This window comes from Pleurodeles waltl, chromosome 8 (assembly GCF_031143425.1).
Source record: "Pleurodeles waltl isolate 20211129_DDA chromosome 8, aPleWal1.hap1.20221129, whole genome shotgun sequence".
NCBI classification, from domain to species: Eukaryota; Metazoa; Chordata; class Amphibia; order Caudata; family Salamandridae; genus Pleurodeles; species Pleurodeles waltl.
Genome location: NC_090447.1, coordinates 95431 through 107757, shown reverse-complemented (window position 1 = coordinate 107757; position 12327 = coordinate 95431). Strand labels below are relative to the sequence as shown.

The 12327-nt window shown below is 47.5% G+C and overlaps 1 protein-coding gene across 1 annotated transcript in view; it reads left to right on the top strand.

Moving 5' to 3' along the window:
- LOC138249647 (NXPE family member 1-like) overlaps positions 1 to 12327 on the top strand; it is a 266774-nt gene that overhangs the window by 175843 nt on the left and 78604 nt on the right. Inside the window, exon 4 of the mRNA XM_069203592.1 lies at positions 132 to 193. Coding sequence (XP_069059693.1) covers positions 132 to 193 — 62 coding nt within the window. The remainder of the gene's footprint in view (positions 1 to 131; positions 194 to 12327) is intronic.

The window sequence follows — 12327 nt, the reverse complement described above, 5'->3', positions numbered from 1 at the left end:
GACTGGCATGAAAAGGGTGATTGGGGAGATATGAGGGTGGGGGTGGGCTGCTGCTAATTCTGTTTAATGGCTTCAGTGCATTATTGTAACTATGTGCTCTTGTTTCTCTTCTGTTTCACATAAACCTGAAGTTCCAATAATGGTGTTGCGATCAAATCCCTGACTGAGACCGTCATTGTTTCAAATTGTAACCGTAAGTACCAGCCTTATCTTCTTTACATTATTTTGTATATGTTTGTGTGAGTGTGTGTGTTTTGTGTGTCTGTGTGTTTGTCTGTGAGTGTGTGTGTGTCTGTGTGCATGTGTGTTTGTGGGTGTGAAGTGTGTGTGTATGTTTGTCTGTTATTGTGTCAAAATGGAGCTGTCTGTAACCAAGAGGGACCTGGGGGCCTCAACTTTACGTGAGGAGGAAAAGGGGGCTCTCAGCACTCCGGAGAGCCCTCAGTCGACCAAACAGCACTCTCGGAGTCCTAGGACACGGGGACAAAGGAGGTGCAAAATGCGGTTTGTGCAGCAGTACAAAGGAAGGTCCCATGCCGCCGGAGGTCAACTCAGCAAGTTGAGCGTCACAGGATAGAGTGATAGAGTGAGAGAGGAGATACCCTAAATAGCCCTGAGAGGGAGATTGGCTACCTTATCAGGTATTGACCTATCAGGAGAGGTCTCTGACGTCACCTGCAGGCACTGGCGACTCAAAGGCCTCCAGAGTGTCCCCAAATCTTGTAAAACAAGATGGCTGAAGTCTGGGACACACTGGAGGAGCTCTAGGCACCATCCCTGGGGTGGTGATGGACAGGGGAGTGGTCACTCCGCTTTCCTTTGTTCAGTTTCTCACCAGAGCAGTACTGGGGGTCCATGGTGGAGCCCCCAGGATGCATGGAATTGGCTCCCCAATACTAGATTTGAAATGGGGGACAATTCCATGATCTTAGACACCTTACATGGCCATATTCGGAGTTACCATTGTGAAGATACATATGGGTATTGACCTATATGTAGTGCACATGTGTAATGGCGCAACTGCACTTTTGCTAGTGCAAGGGTGCCATCACACTTAGTAATCTTGCACCTAACCTTCAGTAAATGAAGGTTAGACAAATAGGTGACTTATAAGTTACTTAAGTTCAGTGAAAATGGCTGTGAAATAGTGTGTGCACTATTTCACACAGGCTGAAATGGCAGTCCTGTAGAAGGGTTTGTCTGAGCTCTTTATGGGTGGCAAAAGAAATGCTGCAGCCCATAAGCATCTCCTGGAACCCCAATGCCCTCGGTACCTAGGTACCATAAACTTGGGACTTATAAGGGGGTCCAGTGTGCCAATTGAAATTGGTAAATGAAGTCACTTGCCAATAGTGACAAATTTAAAAGCAGAGAGAGCATAAGCACTGAGGTTCTGGTTAGCAGAGCCTCAGTGACACAGTCAAGCACTACTGACAACACACACATTAGGCCACAAACTATGAGCACTGGGGTCCTGGCTAGCAGGATTCCAGTGAGACAGGCAAAACACACTGACATATAGGGTTTTCACTATGAGCACTGGGGTCCTGGCTAGCAGGATCCCAGTGACACAGTAAAAACACACTGACACACACTCACAAACAGGCCAAAAGTGGGGGTAACCATGCTAGAAAGAGGCTACTTTCTCACAACAGTTGAATGGCATAGAGTACAGTGGCATAGGGTGGTGAAGAGAAGAGTATAGTGCCGTAGAGTGCAGTGGCGTAAAGTGGAGTATTATAAAGTGGAGCAGTGCAGAGAAGAGTGGCTTGGAGCTCAGTGGCATTGAATGCAGTGTTGCAAAGTAGAGTGTCAGAGTGCAGTGGTATAGAGTGGAATAGAGTGACTTAGAGAGCAGTTCATAAAGTGCAGTGACAGAGTGCAGTTGTGTAGAGTATATTGGCATAGAGTGCAGTGGTTAAGAGGAGAGTGACGCAGAGTGCAGTGGCATAGAGTGGAGTGATGCAGAGTGGAGTAGAGTGGTGTAGAGTGGAGTGGTGCAGGGTAGAGTGCAGTTGCATAGAGTGGAATAAGTGGCATACAGGGAGTGATTCAGGTTAGAGTGCAGTTGCGTAGAGTGGCATAGAGTGTAATGGCGTACCATAAAGTGGTTTAGATTGCAGTGGCATAGAGTGCAGTGGTGCAGAGTAGATTGGAGTGGCATACAGTGGATTGCCATAGAGTGCCAGGGCATAGAGTTGAGTGTTAGAGAGTAAAATGCACTGGCGTAGAGGGTATAGGCAAAGAGTGCAGTGGCATAGAATGCATTGTTGCAGATTGGCGTAGAGTACAGTGGCATAGAGTGGAGCTGGACAGAGGAGATTGGTGTAGATTAGACTGAAGTGGGGTAGAGTGCAGTGGAGAAGAGTGCAGTGGTGTAGAGTAGAGTGTCGAAGACTGCACTGGCATAGAGTAGATTGGTACAGTGTAGAGTAGAGAGGTGTAGCGTGAAGTGGCACCAAGTGCAGTGGCATACAGTAGAGAGGTGCAGAGTACAGTGGCGTGTAGTGGTGTAAAGTAGAGTGTTGTAGAGAAGATCGCAGGGGTGTAGAGTGGTGCAGAGTAGAGTGGGGTGGCAAAGAGTGGAGTATTCATGGTGTGGTAGTGCACTGCCATTACAGACAATACATTTTAAATTATAATGACCATTACATTTGCACAGACATGCAGTTTTACCAAGAAAACTATACAGTGCACAGATGAAAATGTGCGGAAATTACGTCACCTATTATAATGATTTGTTTGGTCATATTAAAGTATATGTTACCAACAGACTTCAGAAATAACGAAAACTGTGCTTTGTGTTCCCAATTCTGATATATTCTGAGATACTTACACAGATCATTTAAATGTTGGAAAGTGCTAGAAAAAAATCTCTTTCCTACCCCTCGATTCCAGCAAGATTTTCACATGAATCCTCTCACATTGAAGTCCGAGAAAGAAAACTAAACAAGCGTCCTCAGAAGACAGCCCTTGACATTTGACCTTGTTCTTTGAATACTCAGCAAATGTGATGAGATAAGAATTGAGATAAGGCCTGTCTACAGAAAGGGAGAACTCTGAAGGATACTGTAAATAAGGTTTTGAGAAGGGAAGGTTTGAAGTCAAGCTGGACAGCATAAAACAAATAAAGCCAGCAAATGGAATGCAAGAAAATGTGAGGTACAAACCACCAAGCCAATGGCAAGCAAAGGGCAGGATGCATTCCTAGGTCAACTTTCTGAATGTTCCCAAGCTATCTTTAGCAAACCAGGCAGCTCTGTTAGTTTGCGGCCTAAAAAAGGGACATTTAGTACATAATAATGATACAGTTTAAATCCTGAATCCATACAAACCTCTTTAAATGAGCCTGTGCGCATTCCTGGAGCCTGGATAGAAGTGGGATGGTGAGCACTGCTTAATGCGACATATAGGAAAAGTATATCAAATAAAACAAAGTTTGTTTTAATATTTATTATATCCTCAAGTGCCCTCCCAAGGACATAACACAGACCTCTGCAACCTCTGCGGGGCAGGAGGGCCCCAAATCCCTTTAGGGACCCCTTAACCCATCAGAGTGGACCCATCCTAACTTAGAGGAGGGAGACTCTGCGGGCCCTAATCACATTCTGCAGGGGGGCCTCGTTGTTTTACGTTACACCACTGCCTCTCCCGCCATACCTGAGGCATTTGATTTTTTTAAATATGTCATCATGTTCACAACCAAAACATGACTGGTCTTTTTAGATAAAAGGTCCTTATAGCACTGCACTTTCCTTTTCTTTTCTTTCCTTTCCTTTCCTTTCCTTTCCTTTCCTTTCCTTTCCTTTCCTTTCCTTTTCTTTCCTTTCCTTTCCTTTCCTTCCCTTTTCTTTTCTTTTCCTTCACTTCCCTCATGTTAGACCTGGCATCCTTGGTGTGGTTTTCCCTATCTTTTCACCTCTGATTCCTGTGTTTTTGACTGTGTGTTGGACTTTGTTTTTGCTGGTTTTTGGTACTCTGGGCACACTACCACTGCTGACCAGTAATAAAGTGCAAGTGCTCTCTGTGTAAATTGTATGTGTAATTGGCTAATCCATGATTGGCACATTTGATTTACTAGTAAGTCTCTAGTAAAGTGCCCTAGAGGTGCCCAGGGCTTGTAAATCAAATGCTACTAGTGGGCCTGCAGCACTGATTGTGCCACCCACATGAGTAGCCCTGTAACCATGGCTCAGACCTGAAAGTGCAGTGTCTGTGTGGACAGTTTTAAACTACCAATTCGACCTGGCAAATGTACCCACTTGTCAGGCCTAAACCTTCCCTTTTTGTACATGTAAAGCATCCCTAAGGTAGGCCCTAGGTAGTCCCATGGGCAGGGTGCAGTGTATGTTAAAGGTAGGACATGTACTGGTGTGTTTTACATGTCCAAATAGGGAAATACTGCCAAATTCGTTTTTCACTATTACAAGGCCTATCTCCTCAATAGGTTAACACGGGGACTGCCTTTCAATATCTTTTAAGTGCAGTTTCCCTTAGGGAGCAGTTAAAGATCTGGAGTTTGGGGTCTCTGAACTCACAATTTAAAAATACATCTTGTGGTAAAGTTGGTTTTTAGATTGTCAGTTTGAAAATGCCACTTTTAGAAAGTGGGCATTTTTTTGCTTGAAACCATTCTGTGACTCTGCCTTCTTGTGTATCCATTTCTGGGTCAGACTGACAGTTGGACTGTTTGTGAATCTCCACTAGACAGTGACACAAAGAGAGCTGGGGTGTAGCCTGCATATCCTGATGATTCTCCTGGGCTAGAGTGGGGAGGGGGAGCTGACACTTACACCTGAAAGGGCTGTGACTGCCCCATACAATGTAGTCTCCAACCCCTGGTGTGAGTCTGGAGCCTGGCCTGGGAAAGGCAGGATCTTTTGAACAACAGAAACAGGCATAAAGGAGTAAAAGTAGTGGACCCAAAATCCCAGACTTTTAGACCACTTCTGGATCAAGATGCACCTCTGCCAAGGAGAAGAGCTGAAGAGCTGGAGGAGGAGTACTGCCTCTTTGCCTGTGACCGTGCTTTGCTGGGTTGGCCTGCAGTTGCTGCTTCTGCCAGAAAGAGGACAAAGACTGGACTTTGTGGTATATTCCTGCTTGTGAATAATCTCCATGGGTATGGACTGAGCTTGCCTCCTGTTAACAAGTCTCACGGACAGCAAAGACTTCACCTACCAGCATCTGGGTTCATTTTCTATGGCCTCTAACTTGCCAGGTGGTGCTTATTCCAGTTCCTGGGCATCTGGAAGTGAAAGATGGTTAAAAACCAAGTGCAACATCATCGGACGACATTGTACATACGCCGCTGCCTGAACCAGCAACGCCGCCTGCAACTAAAGCTATGGTCCTCGCTGAGCTACCATGAACCCACCAACATCACAGGCTCAACGCCACAGGAGCTGCTGACGTCCCGTGATCTTGTGATATCGGAGTGTCGCATCACTAACCTTCATGACACCCAACTCCGCTGTGGTGCTTGGAGCCCTGTGGCATGATCGTGACCCTGTGAGGTCGCCCCACAATGTCTTGACCCACCGTACATCAACCCCCCGGAAGTGTAAGGGACCAAAATCTTGCACCGACACCGCCTCACCTCCACTGCTCCACAGTAAGGACCCAACACCCCTCACTGACTCCTCTGCTCCGCAGCACCCGAACCAGCACCACTTTGGATTCAATGACGCCTCGCTCCCCGACTCCATGCACCGGATTGGTTCCTCATTTTCACAAGGTACCTTACCTCGGGTCCTTGTGACTCCTTGACTGTTGCCATTGGCGTTGCATTGCTGGGAATTACTCCGTCACAATGCCATGTGTTAGAAATGGGGTCTGTGGTTGGCAGTCAGGTTACCCTCTGTCCAAGCAAGGACTCTCACTCTAGTCAGGGTAAGTCATACACAATCCAAATTATCCTGTGCCCACCCTCTGGTAGCTTGGCACTGAGCAGTCAGGCTTAACTTAGAAGGCAATGTGTAAAGTATTTGTGCAATAAATCATGCAATAACACAATGGAACACTGAAAAAAGACACTACACAGGATTAGAAAAATATAAGATATTCCTCTGAAAAAAAGCAGGTCAAAACGATCAAGATTTGATAAATATATTTTGAAATATCACTGTTAAAAATGTTAAATAGAGTCTTTAGTTCTTAAAAAGAAATGAGTGTTTCTTGCAAGCACAAAGTACCTGATTTGCGTCTAAATTATCTGCACAGGACACGGGGAGGTGTGCGTCGGTTTCTCCGGGCGCACACAGACAATGCGTCAATGTTTTTCCACGCAGCAAGGGCTTTGCGTAGATTTCTAGCATGCAGACTTGGATCCTCTTCGTGTTATGGGGTATTTGGACGCCCTGGCGACGATGCAGAGAAATCCTGGGCGTGCAGGGCAAAGAGCTGCGTCGATCCGGTGGGCGATGTGCGGAAATTTCTGTCACACGGCAGACGCTGCGTCGATTCCTCTCACAGGAAATCGGGCTGCATCATAGTGGCTCGATCCGGTGGACCGTGTGTCGAAGTTCCTGTTGCAACGCTGGCGCTGTGTCGATCTCCACTCTGGGAACTGGGCTGCGTCCTTCCGGTTCGGCAATGCAGTGATTTTCTCACTGCAGGGAACGCTATACGTAGATTCTGGCAGGCTGTGTGTCGAGTTTTGCCACGTAAGGAGTTCTTTGCAGAGATGAAGTCTTTTTGGCCCTGAGACTTCAGGAAACAGTAGGCAAGCCCAAGTCAAGCCCTTGGAGAGCACTTCTCAGCCGAGCCAGAGGGCAGCAAGGCAGCAGGGCAACAGCAAGGCAGCATTTTTTTTACAGCAAAGCAGTCAGGTGAGTCCTTTGGACAGCCAAGCAACTTCTCTTAGCAGGCTTCACAGTAGAGGAAAACAAATTTAGGAGTTTTACATTACCAAGACATATAAACTACACAGGTATATGTCATGCCTTCTACCTACATAGCACCCGTCCCATGGGTTATGTAGGGCCTACTTCAAGGGTGACTTATATGTAGAAAAAGGGGAGTTTAAGGCTTGGCAAGTACTTTTAAATGCCAAGTCGAAGTGACAGTGAAACTGCACACACAGGCCTTGCAATGGCAGGCCTGAGACAAGGTTAAGAGGCTACTTATGTGGGTGGTACATTCAGTGCTACAGGCCCACTGGTAGCATTCAATCTACAGGCCCTGGGCACATTCAGTGCACTTTACTAGGGACTCACAAGTAAATTAAATATGCCAATTAGGTATGGGCCAATATCACCAGGTTTTAGAGTGAGAGCACATGCACTTTAACACTGATTAGCAGTGGTAAAGTGTGCAGAGTCCTAAAGCCAGCAAAAATTAGGTCAGAAAAAAAGGAGGAGGAAGGCAAAAGGTTTAGGGGTGACCCTGTAAAAAGGCCATTTCCAACACCGTGATGACACCAAATTGCAGCATTTGTGTTTCTAAGCACTATTTTGAAATTTAATCTTTGAAAATTCATAACTTTATTTGTGTATGTTGGATTTTTGTCGTTTTGGTCTTGTGTTGCCCAAATATTGGCTGTTTTTCTAAACTGAAAGTGATTTTGTGGTCTTTTCACTGTGTTACTGTATGTGTTTAAACAAATACTTTACACATTGCTTCTGAGATAAGCCTGACTGCTTGTGCCAAGCTCCCAAGGGGGTGAACAGGGGTTATCCTAGGCGTGTACCTCCCTTACCCTCACTAGAGTGAGTGTCCCTGCTTGGACAAAGTGCAAACTGACTGCCAACCAGAGACACCATTTCTAACACCTTTCCTTTCCTTTCCTTCCCTTTCCTTTCCTTCCCTTTCCTTTCCTTTCCTTTCCTTTCGTTTCCTTTCCTTGCCTTGCCTTGCTTTGCCTTGCCTTTCCTTGCCTTTCCTTTTCTTTCCTTTCCTTTCCTTTCCTTTCCTTTCCTTTCCTTTCCTTTCCTTTCCTTTCCTTTCCTTTCCTTTCCTTTCCTTGCCTTGCCTTGCCTTTCCTTGCGTTTCCTTTCCTTTCCTTTCCTTTCCTTGCCTTGCCTTTCCTTTCCTTTCCTTTCCTTTCATTTACACGCCTTGCCTTTCCTTGTCTTTCCTTTCCTCTCCTTTCCTTGCCTTGCCTTCCCTTTCCTTTCCTTTCCTTTCCTTTCCTTTCCTTTCCTTTCCTTTCCTTTCCTTTCCTTTCCTTTCCTTTCCTTTCCTTTCCTTTCCTTTCCTTTCCTTTCCTTTCCTTTTTTTTTTTCCTTTCCTTTCCTTTCCTTTCCTTGACTTTCCTTTCCTTGCTTTTCCTTTCCTTGCCTTTCCTTTCCTTTCCTTTCCTTTCCTTTCCTTTCCTTTCTTTTCCTTCCCTTGCCTTCCCTTGCTTTTCCTTTCCTTTCCTTGCCTTTCCTTTCCTTTCCTTTCCTTGCCTTTCCTTTCCTTGCCTTGTGTAGGAAAGTACCATCTTGCCTGGCATGTTACCCCCATATTTCACTGTACATATGTTGTTTTAGTGTATGTGTCACTGGGACCCTGCCAGCCAGGGCCCCAGTGCTCATAAGTGTGCCCTGTATGTGTTCCCTGCGTGACGACTAACTGTCTCACTGAAGCTCTGCTAATCAGAACCTCAGTGGTTATGCTCTCTCTGCTTTCTAAATTGTCACTAACAGGCTAGTGACCAATTTCACCAATTCACATTGGCATACTGGAACACCCTTATAATTCCCTAGTATATGGTACTGAGGTACCCAGGGTATTGGGGTTCCAGGAGATCCCTATGGGCTGCAGCATTTCTTTTGCCACCCATAGGGAGCTCTGACAATTCTTACACAGGCCTGCCACTGCAGCCTGAGTGAAATAAAGTCCACGTTATTTCACAGCCATTTACCACTGCACTTAAGTAACTTATAAGTCACCTATATGTCTAACCTTCACCTGGTGAAGGTTGGGTGCTAAGTTACTTAGTGTGTGGGCACTCTGGCACTAGCCAAGGTTCCCCCACATCGTTCAAGGCAAGTTCCCCGGACTTTGTGAGTGCGGGGACACCATTTCACGCGTGCACTATACATAGGTCACTACCTATGTTTAGCGTCACAATGGTAACTTCGAACATGGCCATGTAGCATGTCTAAGATCATGGAATTGTCACCCCAATGCCGTTCTGGCATTAGGGAGACACTTCCATGATCCCCCGAGTCTCTAGCACAGACCCGGGTACTGCCAAACTACCTTTCCCGGGGTTTCACTGCAGCTGCTGCTGCTGCCAACCCCTCAGACAGGTTTCTGCCCACCTGGGGTCCAGCCAGGCCTGGCCCAGGAAGGCAGAACAAAGGACTTCCTCAGTGAGAGGGTGTTACACCCTCTCCCTTTGGAAAAAGGTGTCAGGGCTGGGGAGGAGTAGCCTCCCCCAGGCTCTGGAAATGCTTTGATGGGCACAGATGGTGCCCATCTCTGCATAAGCCAGTCTAAACCAGTTCAGGGATCCCCCAGCCCTGCTCTGGCGCGAAACTGGACAAAGGAAAGGGGAGTGACCACTCCCCTGACCTGCACCTCCCAGGGGAGGTGCCCAGAGCTCCTCGAGCGTGCCCCAGACCTCTGCCATCTTGGATTCAGAGGTGTGCTGGGACACTGGACTGCTCTGAGTGGCCAGGGCCAGCAGGTGACGTCAGAGACTCCTTTTGATAGGCTCTTACCTGTGTTACTAGCCTATCCTCCTTCCTAGGTAGCCAAACCTCCTTTTCTGGCTATTTAGGGTCTCTGCTTTGGGGAATTCTTTAGATAATGAATGCAAGTGCTCATCAGAGTTCCACTGCATCTCTCTCTTCACCTTCTGCCAAAGGATCGACCGCTGACTGCTCAGGACGCCTGCAAAACCGCAACAAAGTAGCAAAGACGACTACTGCAACCTTGTATCGCTTCTCCTGCCGCCTTCTCAACTGTTTCCTGGTGGTGCATGCTCTGGGGGTAGCCTGCCTCCTTCTTGCACCAGGAGCTCTGAAGAAATCTCCCGTGGGACGACGGAATCCTCCCCCTGCAACCGCAGGCAACAAAAGACTGCTTCAACGGTCCTCTGGGTCCCCTCTCAGCACGACGAGCGTGGTCCCTGGAACTCAACAACTCTGTCCAAGTGCCTCTCACAGTCCAGTGACTCTTCAGTCCAAGTTTGGTGGAGGTAAGTCCTTGCCTCCCCACGCTAGACTGCATTGCTGGGTACCGCATGATTTGAAGCTGCTCCAGCTCCTGTGCACTCTTTCAGGATTTCCTTCATGCACATCCAAGCCTGGATCCCTGACACTCTAACCTGCAGTGCACAACCTTCTGAGTTGTCCTCCGGCGTTGTGGGACTCCCTTTTGTGTCTTCGGGTGGACTCTGGTTCACTCCTCTTCCAAGTGCCTGTTCCGGTACTTCTGCGGGTGCTGCCTGCTTCTGTGAGGGCCCCCTGACTTGCTGGGTGCCCCCTCTGTCTCCTCATCCAAGTGGCGACATCCTGGTCCCTCCTGGGCCACAGCAGCATCCAAAAACCCTAACCACGACCCATGCAGCTAGCAAGGCTTGTTTGCAGTCTTTTTGCTTGGGAACACGTCTGCAAGCTTCTTCACGATGTGGGACATCCATCCTCCAAAGGGGAAGTTTCTAGCCCTCTTCGTTCTTGCAGAATCCACAGCTCCTACCATCTGGTGGCAGCTTCTTTGCACCCTCAGCTGGCATTTCCTGGGCATCTACCCTCTCTCGACATTGTCGCGACTCTTGGACTTGGTCCCCTTGTTCCACAGGTACTCAGGTCCAGAAATCCACTTTGGTTGCTTTGGTGGTGTTGGTCTTCCTTGCAGAAACCCCCTATCACGACTTCTGTGCTCTCTGGGGGTTATAGGTGCACTTTACACCTACTTTTCAGGGTCTTGGGGTGGGCTATTTTTCTAACCCTCACTGTTTTCTTACAGTCCCATCGACCCTCTACAAGCTCACATAGGTTTGGGGTCCATTCGTGGTTCGCATTCCACTTTTGGAGTATATGGTTTGTGTTGCCCCTATACCTATGTGCTCCTATTGCAATCTACTGTAACTTTACATTGCTTGCATTACTTCCTTTTGCTATTACTGCATATTTTTGGTATTGTGTACATATATCTTGTGTATATTTGGCATCCTCATACTGAGGGTACTCACTGAGATACTTTTGGCATATTGTCATAAAAATAAAGTACCTTTATTTTTAGTATATCTATGTATTGTGTTTTCTTATGATATTGTGCATATCACACCAGTGGTATAGTAGGAGCATTGCATGTCTCCTAGTTCAGCCTAAACTGCTCTGCTATGGCTACCTTCTATCAGCCTAAGCTGCTAGAAACACCTCTTCTACACTAATAAGGGATAACTGGACCTGGTACAGAGTGTAAGTACCCCTTGGTACCCACTACAAGCCAGGCCAGCCTCCTACACCTTGTCTTTCCTTTCCTTGCCTTTCCTTTCCTTGCCTTGCCTAGCCTTCTCTTGCTGAGCTCAGCCTGTTTGCCTTAACCTCTATTATTGTGGTTCTTTAAAGAGCCCACAACTCTCCGCCTCTGAAACTCGTACCCCTGCAACCTGACAATACCTAATCTCCTCCAGCCCATCTATGGGTCCCACCAACCCTCTGCATGAGATCACCCCGAAGTAATGATGACAGCTAACTCTGAGTCTTTGAATCCAGCAGAGAGAACCTGAGTGAATGCATAGAGTGGTCATCCTAAACACACACTAGTTATCTCAGTAGTCAACAATTACCAATAATACTGGACTAACTACTAACCTGTGGGCTCCGGAGCAGAGTGCTGCCGGCGTAAAGTGCTTCAACGCCTCGTCAGGGGACGTATGCGCTATGAAAATGCAATTACAATTGGGGTTTTAATCGAGACACCAGAGGACTCTGTCCTTGCGGACTAGAAGCCCCAGAAGCAAATGCGAGAAGGAAGGCGGGGTAGGAGGGAACTGCCCCCCCCCCCCCCAAACACCCGGAGCGCTATATAGCGCCAGCACCTAGGCTGCTCGTAAAGGCCGTACCTGGGCGAAGGCCGGGCCAAGGGCTTTCCAGGAGGAGGCACCCCCATTGTCCTGGTGTTTCTAGAAGTCACTCACGAAGGTCAAAGAAAGACCAAGGCCCTGTGGTTGCCTCCACCCCTCCCTCAAAGACCAGCTGGCACTAGAGGACACGTACCAGGTGATTTGTGCTGTAAGCCTATTTAAGTCTGCAAGTGGCTCTGGTGTGAAGGCAGGTACGTCCCGTACACCAGCTGCTAGTTCTAGGGGTTATTTCAAGTATCGCTGTCTTTATTGGCGTTTTCTCTGTTTGATCCTAGAGCTCTTGGTTGGTGCAGCCTGCGTCT